General features: G+C 45.9%; 1 protein-coding gene across 1 annotated transcript in view; it reads left to right on the top strand.

The window, feature by feature from the left end:
* NCS1 (neuronal calcium sensor 1) overlaps positions 1–14,491 on the top strand; it is a 66,572-nt gene that overhangs the window by 46,031 nt on the left and 6,050 nt on the right. The window contains exons 3-7 of the mRNA XM_030207834.1: positions 7,118–7,256; positions 9,456–9,534; positions 9,630–9,718; positions 10,097–10,174; positions 10,440–10,560. Coding sequence (XP_030063694.1) covers positions 7,118–7,256; positions 9,456–9,534; positions 9,630–9,718; positions 10,097–10,174; positions 10,440–10,538 — 484 coding nt within the window. The 3' untranslated portion in view covers positions 10,539–10,560. The remainder of the gene's footprint in view (positions 1–7,117; positions 7,257–9,455; positions 9,535–9,629; positions 9,719–10,096; positions 10,175–10,439; positions 10,561–14,491) is intronic.

Below are 14,491 nucleotides of genomic sequence, written 5' to 3'. Positions count from 1 at the left end.
CCTTCATTAATAAAGCATTACAATGTTTTTAACCTAAAGATTAAAAATCATTTCATAACTTGGGGCGGATCACAACAGTTTTTGGCAGGGACGCTGAAGTGTGCATGGTACACCCAGGATCTTGAGTTTAGAGCCAAGCAGTGCAGCTAGCTGAGAACTGTTCATTTGGAGCATAGGATGGGGAAGGAGAATTGGCTGGGGGATAGCGGGGGGGGGGGGGGGGGGGGTGAGGTTTGGGAGAGCGTATCCTTGTTACAGCTGTTGATGTGGGCAATTATATCTCTTGTTCTGAAGTTGTACTTTTTCAATTAAAAAAACTTTAAATTTAAAAAAGCATTTCATAACTCTATATATAAATCAAATTTAACGTATGAATGTTTAAATAAAATTTGTATGTCATTGTATAAACATTGGATACCACCAAAAGGAAAGGAGAAAGACCCCTATGTTGAAAATACCAAGAAACCGCATTTGTAGCTGAATCCTTGAGGCCATAGGCAATACTATCCCTCTGCCACCCCAGTTCATGCTGATCCCCTTTCCCTCACACTGCCGTGTCTCTGAATTCAGGCCCTGGGCAGCAAGAAGAAAGTACCAGGCCCGCTACCATGACCAGTGCTAACTTCTGCAACGAAACCTTGGGGTCATCTTTGACTCTTCTCTCTCCTTCTCTGCTCATATCCAGCAGATTGCCAAGACCTGTCGTTTCTTTCTTTACAACATCCGTAAAATCCGCCCCTTTCTTTCCGAGCACTCTACCAAAACCCTCATCCACACCCTTGTCACCTCTCGTTTAGACTACTGCAATCTGCTTCTTGCTGGCCTCCCACTTAACCTCTCCCCTCTCCAGTCGGTTCAAAACTCTGCTGCCCGTCTCGTCTTCCGCCAGGGTCGCTTTACTCATACTACCCCTCTCCTCAAGACTCTTCACTGGCTCCCTATCCGTTTTCGCATCCTGTTCAAACTTCTTCTACTAACCTATAAATGTACTCACTCTGCTGCTCCCAGTATCTCTCCACACTCGTCCTTCCCTACACCCCTTCCCTTGCACTCCGCTCCATGGATAATCCTTCTTATCTGTTCCCTTCTCCACTACTGCCAACTCCAGACTTCGCGCCTTCTGTCTCGCTGCACCCTACGCCTGGAATAAACTTCCTGAGCCCCTACGTCTTGCCCCATCCTTGGCCACCTTTAAATCTAGACTGAAAGCCCACCTCTTTAACATTGCTTTTGACTCGTAACCACTTGTAACCACTCACCTCCACCTACCCTCCTCTCTTCCTTCCCGTTCACATTAATTGATTTGATTTGCTTACTTTATTTTTTTTTTTGTCCATTAGATTGTAAGCTCTTTGAGCAGGGACTGTCTTTCTTCTATGTTTGTGCAGCGCTGTGTACACCTTGTAGCGCTATAGAAATGCTAAATAGTAGTAGTAGTAGTAACGAGAAACTTTCCAGCCTATCTGCTCATGGAGGCCCTGTTGGTACCGCCCTCTAACACATGCGTGTCAGACAGGGTGGGACTAACTACTTTCATAAGTGCGTAGACTGGAAGGCTCCTCATTGCGGAAGTTAGAGCTGGTCACGGTAGCTGGTACTTTCTCATTGCTGCCACAGGCCCAGCACGGCAGTGTGGGTGGCAGTAGAAGGAGGGAGGAAGGGAGGTAGGTTTGAGGAGAAATGCTAAACATGGGGAAGAAAAAAGGGAGAGAAAGAGAGTGAGAGGGAGTAGGCAATGTTGGATCGAGGGAGATGGGGAGAATGGGTGATGATGCATGGGTGGGAGGGAGGAAAGAGAATAGGGGAGGTTGAGAGAGGAGAAGGGAAAAGAGAAGGAGAAAATGCACATGGATGAAGGGGAGAGAAGGGGAACTGAAAAAAAGAGAAGAAATGCACATGGATGGAGAGAGAATGGGTGATGATGCATGGATGGGAGGGAAGAGAATAAGGGAGGTTGAGAGAAGAGAAATACTTGACATAGATGGAGGGGAAAGGAAAAGAGAAGGAAAAATGCATGTGGATGAAGGGGAGGGAAAGCCGGAAGGGGAACTGAAGAAAAAGAAGAAATGCACATGGATGGAGAGGAAGGGAAGAATGAGGAAGGAGATGCATGTGGATGGAGGGGAATAAAAGGAAAGAAAGGAAGGAGATGCATATCGATAGAGAGGAGAAGAAGAACAAGCAGATACACATGAATGGAAAGAAAGAGAGGGAGGATACGCACATGTATGGAGAGGAGGGGAAGGAAAGAGATGGGAAAAGCTGTACATGGATAGAGAAAATATGCAAAAACTGGATATTCCAGATCCGCTGTATCCACTCTATACCTCCTCCAATAGAGTTCACAGATGATCTGGCTTTTACCTATACACAGCCCTGGATCCTCTGTTGCCTTGGACATGGGGCGCCAACTTGCCCTGCTTTGCCCAAGATGCACTGCTGCTTCTATCTGCCCTGGATGTGTCTTTACCCTTGTGACTTATTAAAGTTGGATCCAGAGGAGACCCCTGAAACCAACTTTAATGTTAAAAAACAAAACCCTGAACCTTTGAGTAAGGTAAACTCTGCCAAAGCAGAGCAAGGCAGGTTGGAGAAGTGGCCACAGTAGCCACTGGATCCAAGGCAGCAGAGAATCCAGAGCAGCCACAAGATCTGGCTGAGGCAGTACAGGATCCAAGTCAGACCAAGGCAGCAGAGGATCCAGAACACAGGGCAAGCTGGAGCCAGGGGTGTAGCCAAGGGTCTTGGCTCAGGTCCACCCAAAAATTCTGACATCCTTATGGCTGGTGGGGATCCCCAAGCCCCACTAGCTGAAGATGTCCTTCGGTAGCCAGAAGTGATTTTCCTACCTGCTTTGGCAGACGGCACTTTCCGTCTATTGCTGCAGTACTAACCTTTCTCCCCACCTCACCTCATGCACATGCTTGCTTTTTTGCTTATGTCTGAAAACCAAGCATGTGCAGGAGGGGAGAAACCAGCATAGTGGCAATGGGTGGAAAGTGCTGCTGGCTGTAGCACATAGGAAAATCACTTGTTCTGGCCACTGAAAGACATCTTCAGCTGGCGGGGCTTGGGGATCCTCTGCCAGCTCAGGTATTTATTTTATTCTTTGGGGTCAGTGGTGCAGGGCAGGGGCAAAAAGCACACTTGCACGGGGGGGGGGGGGGGTTTGTATGTGGAGCAGGGTCTGAAAGCATATGCAAGGAGGGGAATGTATGCCCACCTAGTTTGGGCTGAGGCCCACCCAGAATACTGTGTATGGTTACGCTACTGGTTGGAGCCTCATGTCCAAGGCAGCAGAGGATCTGGGGCAGTACATAAGTAACAGCTGGATCCTCTGCAACCCCATTGTAGAAGGTATAGAGCAGCGGGGTCAGAAAACCCAGACACCTTCTCAGTCTAAGCAGCCTAATTTTTGACTCCTTCCTAGAGAGCATTGTCACTGTACAGTTGTCCATGCCAAGCAACCTACGTGTCAGAAAGAGACTCAGTCTCTTCCAACAGAGGTGACCTCTCATAACCTCCGACTGTTGGGTGCTACACACCAGTCAGCATGGCTGTGCTCTGCGTTGACAAAGGCCTCCCAACCAAGCACAGCCAGCGTAACTTATGGACCAGGTGAGGCTTTGGCCCAGGGTGCCAGCTATGAAGGGCGCCAAATGCTTGTGATGTCACTGGTCTTATAGGTTAAGCTGGCCCAGAGCTTACCTGCCAGCGTTTCATGTGCAGGGACAAAAAGAAGAGCTGACAATCCCCTTCCTCTCTCTGTCTCAGGCCACCTTCCCCTGTCTGCCTTTGTGGGCAATTTTCCCCTCCTGGGCACGGACAGCGTTTCACCTAATGCTGCCTGCATCAGCTCTGACATCTTCCTTCTGTCATGCCACAGACAGCCCCTTCTTGACATCACTTCCTGTTTCCACAAGTGGAGCAGTAGGAAGAGTGCGTTTTGCTACAAGACTTCAATTAAAGCTAAGTGTGCTGCTTAAGTACAAGTAGCACAGATTGTAGTAAGATTTTGGTTTTGAACACTATAAAGGAGGTTTTTCTGACCAATGATTACTTTTTAACTGATTGCAACCGTGATTGACTAAGAAAAATGTTTTAAGCAATTCAAGAGGTCTTTTCCTCCTTTTTTTTTTTAAACATTCAGTATACGTTCATTTGGTTATTTTGAGTTTTTCAAGTTTCACCAGATTCACTATTTTGATTTTAGGTTGCATCTATAAGTACGATCTTGTTTGTTGATTTTTCTGTGCTATATCATTATTTTGTCAAGCATAGTGAAGCATATTCAAATTATTTTTTAGAGATTAGTAAAATTTTAAAATTTTTATTAAAACTTAGTATCTGTGTATGAGCTAAGTAAATGTTTACCATATGTGAACAGCAGAAAAACAAAAAATGATTCCTTTTGGAACAGTCCAATATACTGAACTGCACATTACTGCACAGATTATATTAAAATAATTAATTTTAGTAGGTCTGTATTTAAAAGTCAAATTGAGGGAGTTGGCTTAGCAGAACAGGATAAATTTCACTATCTACAGCTTAAGCATTATGTAGACGCGCTCCCATGGGAATGGCTAGCAGAGGATGTGCAGGAGGAACTGGCAACAGCATTCTCGCAGGGGGTGCAACAGGAAGTCCCCCTCACCTTTCATCACCGACATAACCGAGATATGGCAGCGGAAATAGATTATGCAAAGTTGGTGGAACAATGGACTATGGACTTGTCGGCCGAAGTTCAAGCATCTCAGTTGAAAACATATATCTTGTTCATCAGACGCTTAACGCAGCGAGTCATTGGGAATTACAATATAAGTTTGTACTCCGCTTACACATAGCCCCCCCGCAGATCCTTCCACATGGGACTGTCTCCATGGGGCTCGTGCCCCAAATGTGGAGGAGAAAGGGCAACATTGGGCCACATGTTTTGGACCTGTAGAGCACTGGCACACTTCTGGAGAACTATCGTATCCTATGTGTCGAGAATGTGGAACTCAAGATGGACAGACGATGTTGCCCTGCTGTTTGGACAACCTAGGTTGAGATTCCCCAGACCTCGAGGTTATATAGAATTTGTGGCTAAAGCAACGATCATTGCTAAACAGTTAATTTTGACAGAATGGATATCAGAAAAGCCGCCTACTAAACAGTCATGGAGAACTAAAATGCTGTTCTTTATGCGACTAGAACGTCAAGAGAATTTAAATCTAGAGACAGCGGCGGGACAGAAGTTCCAACGGTGCTGGTCCCCACTGTGGCAGACTCTTATGCCAGCAGCCAGGAGTTATTTGTTAAATCTGTAGTGACAAGCTGAAACAGAGATGCATGAAGAGACTCATGTTATGGTTAAGTGTTAGTAGAAAGGGAGAGGGAGAGGGGGAAGGGGAAGGGGGGGGGAAGGTAGGAAGAAAGTGATACTGTCTATTGATGTTTCTCTACCAAGATGGCATGTATCTGAATATACACGTTATGTAAGTTTTATTCGCAGAACAGAATGTTTTCAATTTTGTCTGACAGTATGTTAATAAAAAGATTGAAACATAAAAGTCAAATTGAACATTTAAAAGGAGAAACGTACATTTTAAATTCTTCAATAGGGAACACAGGGGCTCATTTGCCACTGTTTGACATGCAAACAAATTGCACGCATGCTCGGTCTCTTTAAGTGTTGTTATTTCCTATGCTTCCAGCCCCCTCCCCCCCAAAAATGGGAGCACATCTATAAAGAAAGAAAATACTGCCCAATTACTTCCATATTCATCGTGCCGAATGAACAAAAAAGGAAATCACAAAACGAGCTAAAAACTGGCAGCAGGTGCTATAAGACACACATATTGTCAAAATCACTCAAGGATTTAGCTCAAGGCGAGTTTCATTCAGGTACATAAGAACATAAGCGTTGCCATACTGGGACAGACCTAAAGTTCATCAAGCCCAGTATCCTGTTTTCAAGTGTCCAATTCAGGTCACAAGTACCTGGCAAGATCCCAAAACAGTAAAACTGATTTTATGCTCCTTATTCGAGAAATAAACAGTGGACTTTTCCCAAGTTCATCTTAAGGACTTCTAGGAAACTATCCAAACTTTTTCAAAACCCCACCAAGCTAACTGCTTTTACCACATTCTCTAGCAACGGATTCCAGAGTTTAATTGCACATTGAGTGTAGAAATATTTTTTTTCTCCAGTTTGTTTTAAATTTACTGCTTAGTAGCTTCATTACTTGTCTCCTAGTCCTAGTATTTTTGGCTAGAGTAAACAACTGATTCATCTCTAGCCGTTCTATTCTACTCAGTATTTTATAGACCTGTATCGTATCTCCCCTCAGCCGTCTCTTCTCCAAGATGAAGAGCCCTAGCCGCTTTAGCCTTTCCTCATATGGAAGTCATCCCATCACCTTTATCATTTTCATCACCCTTGTCTGTACATTAGGTATTTCCCTGCTTTTCTAAAGGCTTAAAGTAAGGCCCTGATGCAACAATAAGAGTCAGGGGCTGCCATTTTGGAAGATGGTGGTGTTGGAGGCAGGAACATGTGGGTATTTTTTTGGAGAACTGGACCACACTAGAGGATCTCTGAGTTAGGGACATTTTACTGTTTTGAGATCTTGCCAGGTACTTGTAACCTGGATTGGCCACGGTTGGAAACAGGATACTGGGCTTGATGGCTTTCGGTTTGTCCCATTACTTAGGTACTTTCTGCAGGGACTGCACATATTATGCCAATGCTTTCCCAGCAGAAACAGGCTAGGAGAACCCTGGTGCATCTAGACTGTGTCAGAGAGCAGGAGGCAGAAGCATTGTTCCATTTCTTGACTTGTCTAGATTTAAAACCTATTGAACATATGGTGGCAAACACACCAAGGAATTCAATCAGTTCAAGTTTCAAATATGGGGGCTCTGGTGCCAGTCATCAAATTTAAACACTCATCAAGTAATTAAAGATTTGTTTGCTCTTGGGCTCAGAATTGCTTTTCCTCCTTATGTAGAGGAGCCTCTTGTAGGTACTGTGCCAGGCTTAATCAGAAGAGGAAAGGAGAGTGCAGGGTCCCTTTGCCTCAGACTAAATTTAACTTTTATTTCTTCTTCTCTTTGTGCTCTTGATTTTCACCAGGTACAAAGGGTTTATCAAGGACTGCCCCAGTGGACAGCTGGATGCTGCTGGATTTCAGAAGATTTACAAACAGTTTTTCCCCTTTGGTGATCCAACCAAATTTGCAACATTCGTCTTTAACGTCTTTGATGAAAACAAAGTAAGAACTTTTATCCCATCCTATGTCTGGAGCCTGTCTGCTGATCTCCTGTATGTAGTCAGGGTACTGTTGTAAAAATGTGATGTGCAATCCCCCCCCCCCATATATATTCTGACAGTAGCAGCAGTCTTAACTTCAACCTTCATGGATTTACCTGATTTCCATCAAGCACAGCAGGCTCACTGGTACACTAGTACTTAATGCACTGCATTTACTGTTGATGTGGTACTGCGCTGTGAACACACATTAATTCCCACAACTAACGCAGCTTAGTAAATATACATCTTAATGTCCTACACAGAAGCACTGTGAATTGACTATTCTGCTCTGTCTAGGTTAAAGATTCTGCTTTACAACCAACATTTAAAGAAAACACAGAAAGTCTGAGCTGTCTGAGGCTGTGACATTCTGAAGGTTACGTGGAGGGGCATAATCGAACATCGCCGGCCAAATAGTTCGCCGGCGATCTATTGTGGCGGCGGCACTACAGCTGGCCAGAACCGTATTATCGAAAAAGTTGGCCAGCCATCTTTCTTTCGATAATACAGTTTAGCACGGCCAAATGCCAGAGATCGCCGGGGTTGAGATGACTGGTTTTGTTTTTCAGCGATAATGGAAAAAAAATGCCGGCCATCTCAAACCCGGCGAAATCCAAGGTATTTGGTCATGGGAGGAGCCATCATTTGTAGTGCACTGGTCCCCCTCACATGCCAGGATACCAACTGGGCACCCTAGGGGTCAGTGCGGTGGACTTCAGAAAAAGCTCCCACATGCATAGCTCCCTTACTTTGGGTGCTGAGCCCCCCAACCCACTACCCACAAATGTACAACACTACCGATAGCTCTTAGGGGGTGAAGGGGGCAACTACGTGTGGGTACAGTGGGTTTTGGAGGGCTCCCATTACCAGCACAAGTGTTTACAGGTAGGGGGGGGATGGGCATGGGTCCCGCCTGCCTTAAGTGCACTACACCCACTAAAAGTGCTCCAGGGGACCTGCATACACACAGACCTCTAGGACTTGTTGCTGCTGTATAACCTTGGCAGCCCAGTTGACACCTGAAGACTAATCCTTTGAAAACGTCCTTTATTTGAATAAGCACGTTTACTCACAGTTAACTGCAGATCAGAAGTTGTGCCCCACTGGCAAAGAGTCTCCCTGGTACTGAGATTAGCAGTAGGTCAGAGCTGGTAGAATGCTGTACAATGCCCTCTTTCAGCAACATTCAAGGTAATAACTAAGTTCTCTAACTTGGGTAACACATGAAAGGGATCTAAAATTGGCTTACAAAAATGGCCACTACCTCATGGACTACCGGAAACAAAACAGGGCACACTCTGACCCAGTTAGCAGGGGGAAAAGTACCATGGGAGTAGAGCCCACTACCCTATACCCACCACAATGCATTGCTGATGTGACTCTGCAGTGCACCTAACAGAAAAGGTGTCACACTCACCCGAGAGCCACATCACAACCAGGGAAAGGCTGTCAAAGGATAGAACACATTCTGCTGTCATGGAGGTGGGAACGGCAGTTGAGGCTGGCATACAGGCTGGCAAAAAAGGTTTCTATTTTTATTTTTTTAGTGTGGGAGGGGGTTGGTGACCACTGGGGGAGTACGGGCAGGCCATCCCCGATTCCTTCCGGTGGTCATGTGGTGAGTTGGGGCATCTTTTTGAGGCTTGGACGTGAAAATAAAAGGACCAAGTAAACCCTGCGAAATACTGCTTAATGCCCCTTTTTTTGTTCCATTATCAGCGAAAGCCGGCCATCTGGTAGCCACACCCATGCCCGCCCATGTCCCGCCTTCGCTAAGCCGCTAACATGCCCCCTTGAACTTTCACCGCCGAGGTGACGGGAAAGCGGCGATGCTGTCAAACACACCACTTTCGATTATACCGATTTCGCCGCTTTTAAGAAATCGCCGGCCATCTCCCGATTTATGTCGGGAAATGGCCGGTGATCACTTTCAAAAATAAGCTTGATAGTCACAATGTAACAGCCAAGGTCGGTCAGTGTTGTGGACCATAGTAACAGCCCTGTCCTACATAGGAATAGGAAAGTACCAAAGTATAGTGTTGTGGACAAAAAAAACATGATCTATGCATTTGACGGGGAGTAGTCAGAGCTTTGTGTGTACTTCATGAGATAAACCAGGGCATCTGTGTAGAGTGTCACTGATCACATCTCTCTGTCCTAGGATGGAAGGATAGAGTTCTCAGAGTTTATCCAGGCACTATCAGTCACTTCCCGAGGAACGCTGGATGAGAAACTACGATGTGAGTAAATCCTTCCTTATCACAATCATGACCTGGTGGGGAGAGGAGAAATTGGAGAGTGGGCCAAAAGTAACTACTGCTGTCACTGCTTTCAGGGGCCTTTAAGCTGTATGACCTGGATAATGATGGATATATCACCAGGAACGAGATGCTGGATATTGTGGATGCCATTTATCAGATGGTGGTGAGTCAGAGAGAGGTCATGTGCTGGACGACAAATAGGGAGGGTCAGGGCAGGTTAAGGATAGGCTCACATGAGGGAGTGGTGCTGCTGAGTATGTCATATAACTTCCCCCATAATGCTGAAGAACACGAGTGAGGAAAGCAAGACGTTAGGACTCTGGAGCAAGACTGAACTCTGAGGCTAACACCTAGAGTCCATAGTTAGGATGGGAGCTGCATTTCAGATAGCCACACCCCAGTGTAGGAGGGCTGTGTTACAGAGACATGAAAATAGGGGGAAAAAAGGCTGACCTAAGTAACAAATCTCTTCCCCCCTTTTCTCACCCTGTTTTCCCTGCCCCATCTCCTTTCATGTCAACTTATCCTCCCTATATTGTAGGGAAACACGGTGGAGCTCCCAGAGGAGGAGAATACTCCAGAGAAGAGGGTGGACCGGATTTTTGCCATGATGGACAAGGTGCGCTGTGGGATGAGGAGGGGGCATATGTAGCCTGTGTTTCTCTATCCTTCACTGATCACGATGATTACTGGATCCCTCAAAGTCTAAGGTTCATTCTTAGGCTAGCATTCTTGACTGTGGATCGTAGCCCCACTTCCCCTAACCACTCCTTGCAGGAAATGATCCTTCACTTCCTGGGTCTTTGTTTCCTCGCTGTGATTTCAGTTCTGGGAATCACATGGCAGAAGGCTGGTGATCAGTGTCTCTTTTTTTCTTCCCCCAGAATGCTGATGGGAAGCTGACCCTACAGGAGTTTCAGGAAGGTTCCAAGGCAGATCCCTCCATCGTCCAAGCTCTATCCCTCTATGATGGACTTGTATAGTGCCCAGAGTTGCTGAGCTCCGGTAGGTATGAGCCACATCCAGTTTCCAGTTTTCTTCTGCGGCCCTGGAGAATCTAACAGTCACTTGAACAACAAAAAAACAGGAATTAACAACTGAAGTTAAAGCATAGCGTCTCTGTGAGAGCCTCTGTTTACTAAGCTCCCTAATATACTACAGGTGGAGGTCAGTCTGTAAACTGGCTCATTATTCTGACCCAAATGATCAAAAAATAAATGCCTAGTGCAAGAATGCAGTGCCTTAATGTGAGAAGCGCACCATGCAGACAGAATATTCTCTGATGGTATCCAAACATGCCAAGCCACACACATTAGGCGTTTGGCACACGCATTCAAGCCCCGTCTCCAGCTCACACACTTAAGTACCCCAATCTCACGCATTGGCTCACAGCTCTATGCTTCCCACTGGTGGTTTGACATCTCTCTCTTTAACCTTTCCTACCCCCGCAATCTCTCACTTTTTCTACCCCCATAGTTACTCCAAACTATGTGAGCAGTGGCACTGCAGAGACACTGCTGTTTCTGGTCGGCCCTGGTCCTTTATTCTGCCCTATCCCACCTCCTTTCATGCTACTTCCGGTTTCTGGGAGAGGGACACAGTAGAAGAAAGGCCCCGGGCCAGCCAGAAACAGCAGCATCTCTGCAGTGCTACCAATCACAAAGAGGTTTGGAGGACCACGTGGGTGGAGAAATTGTGAGATGCTGGGCCATGGGAGTAAAGGAAGAAAAGAAAGAGAGAGGGAGAGTTGAGACAGGAGAGAGGAAAAGGTGCCAGGGCCAGGGTGTGGGCAAGGAAGAAGAAGGGAGAGATGCTGGAGCCACAAGGAGGGAGATGAAACAGGAGGGAGGGAAGAGAGAGAAACACTTGCTGGATCCAAGGGGAGGGAGGGAAAAGAAAGAAAGAGATACTGATGGGGGGAAGGGGAGGACAGGAGGGAAGGAAGAGAGATGTAGAGATGCTGTCCCAGAGGCAAGTGGTGGGAAGCATAAGGAGACAGGGGTACTGCTGGACATGTGGTGGGGATAGGTACATGAAAATATTTTGTCGGACAGGACAAGAATAGGGACACAGAGAGGGGAGATACTCAACATAGTGGGAGGATGGGGGAAGGGACATAGGGCTGATAACTAGTCAGGACGGATAGCAACCCAGAGAAAAGATAGATTGTGGACATAGGGAAAAGAGAAATGCCAAATGGACAAGGAGACCCATACAATACAATACAGTGCATACTTCTAACCCTCAAAATCCCTTATGAGTTCTATGCGGCTAACAATATTACAAGAAGTTGGGTAAAACCCCAGGAAAATACAATAAAAGAGAAGTAAAACAATTAAAAAATATGAGTAACATTTTAAGCACCTTTCTACATGAAAAAATAACAAGATATTTGCCAAATACTTGTAGTAAGTGAATCCCACCAATGAGGAGATTGATAAGTAAACATATCATTGAAGATAGTTTTGTATATCACATTTTTGGGGTTTGGAAACTGTAAGAGTAACAGTAATCTGTCATTTAAAGCACAGTTTCTATGTGTTAGCTGAATTAATTGTGGCATGGAGTGGAGGTGTAGCCTAGTGGTTAGTGCAGTGGACTTTGATCCTGGGGAACTGGGATTGATTCCCACTGCAGCTGCTTTCTGACCCTGGGCAAGTCATTTAACCTTCCATTGCCCCTGGTACAAATAAGTACCTGAATATACTTAGAAGAACTATAAATCAAACGTGCAGCTGCAACATTTGAAGTTTTTAAATCTAATTTAAACCCGTATAGATGACATAAGAACATAAGCATAGGCGTAGTTTGACTGTTTCATTTGGGGGGGCAAAGAATGGGCGGAGCATATTAGCATATCATTTGCATATATACATATGCAAATGAATATGCTAATATGGAGGAAGGAATTGAAATTTACAGGCAAAATATCACAGATGCACATTTCAAAAAGCTGACACATTTCGATTAATAAATTATAAATAAAATACTTTTATCTACCTTTGTTGTCTGATCATTTAGTTTTTCTATTTGCTTTGGTCCCAGTGTCTTCTGTTTTATGCAGTGTCTTCTTTCCAGTAGGCTTCCCTCTGCTCCCCACCCTCCCAGTCCCATCCATCTCTTGCTCCTTCCCTCTGCTCCCCACCCTCCCAGTCCCATCCATCTCTTGCTCCTTCCCTCTGCTCCCCACCCCTCCCAGTCCCATCCATCTTCTGTTCCTTCCCTCTGCTCACCATCCCTCCGTCCCATCCATCTTCTGCTCCTTCCCTCTGCTGTGCCTGACCTCTCCCAATCCCATCCATCTCCTGGTCCATCCCTCTGCTCCCCACCCCTCCCAGTCCCATCCATCTCTTGCTCCTTCCCTCTGCTCCCCACCCCTCCCAGTACCATCCGTCTTCCCTCTGCTCCCCACCCCTCCCAGTTCCATCCATCTTCCTTCTACTGCCCCCCCCCACGAGGTCCAAGATCGTGACTCCGTTTACCCCCTCTCTTCCTCCCTCCCTCCGGCGCAGGCAACAGTCTTCAGCTTTTTCAGCGTTCCTGGCAGCGGTAGCGATGTACACGCTGCCTTCGGTCTGCCCCGGAAGCCTTCTCTTCAAGTTCCTGTTCCCACCTATGCGGGAACAGGAACTTGAAGAGAAGGCTTTGGGGCAGAGTCGAAGGCAGCGTGTACATCGCTACCGCTGTCAGGAACGCTGAAAAAGACTGCTGCCTGCACCGGAGGGAGGGAGGAAGAGAGAGGGGTAGACGGACATGCTCCTCTCCGTCCACTTGGCTTCCCTGCCTTCTCTGTCTGCGTCCCGCCTTCCTCTGATGTCAGAGGAAGGCAGGAGCAGACAGAGAGGGCAGGGAAGCCAAGCGGATGGAGAGGAGCACGTGCCTGCATGTGTTTTTTTTTTTTTTAAACTAATGGCGCGGCGGCGCCTCGTCGTCGTTTGGGGGGGCATTGCCCCCCCTCGCCCCCCCAGTCTACGCCTATGAACATAAGAATAGCCATACTGGGTCAGTCCAGTGGCCCATCTAGCCCCTGCTTCCAACAGTGGCCAGTCCATGTCACAAGTACCTGGCAGAAACCCAGCATCATCTGGGTGCAACCCACTTGATTTTCAAAAGCCAAGGCTCCTTCTGACTAAGACCAGTCTTCATCTAAAACCCTCCAACATTTTTCATTTCAATTTTGCTCATTCAATTTAATTTCATTTGCTTGGACAGTTTCACCATTTTAAGGCAATGCAAATGTCTTCTGTACCATCGTGATTTTCACAGTGAATTCAGTCACTGTTCAAAATCTTTTCTTTTACCTGCCATATAACATCACACAGAATGTATAAAAGAAGCACTTAAGCTTCCGTTCCAATGGCAATTACCTTTGACCGCTGAGGCTTTCTACTCCTTTTTAAATGAAAAATTGTGTAATTAAAAAATCTCAAAAAAAATTTTGTTTGGAAGAATAGTTCTAGATCTGGTAGTCATTTGGGTGTGCATGGTTTCCACTATTTTTGGTTTTTAGTTTAACAAGTTTTGTGGATCAGTTCATTATTGTTTGAGCAATTTCTATAGAGACACCCATAGGAATATGTGGGTGTCTCTAGCATTAGTGCGTACTAAAAAGTTAGTGTGCCTACAGCGTGGCTTAGTAAACAGGGCCCCTAGTTTTAAAGAAGAGGGCCAGTGAGTTAAGAAAAGTCAGACGAGAGCAGGAACCAGAGACTGGGACCAACGCAATTAGAAAAATAAAATGGCCAGACAACAAAAGTAGAAAAAAATAATTTTATTTTCTAATTAGTGATTAGAATATACCAGTTTTTTTAATTTACATCTTTTAGAGATGGTGCTGGGATCCATGAGAGAAACCTCCAGTATTCTCCAGCGTAGTAGTGGTAAATCTCCAACTTTGGGATGGGCCACCCTTAGCATCTCAGGGTATCAAATCTGT

This window comes from Microcaecilia unicolor, chromosome 6 (genome assembly GCF_901765095.1).
Source record: "Microcaecilia unicolor chromosome 6, aMicUni1.1, whole genome shotgun sequence".
Classification (NCBI taxonomy): Eukaryota; Metazoa; Chordata; class Amphibia; order Gymnophiona; family Siphonopidae; genus Microcaecilia; species Microcaecilia unicolor.
The sequence above is the reverse complement of the archived record's forward strand: the minus strand, read 5'-3'. Positions and strand labels throughout refer to the sequence as shown.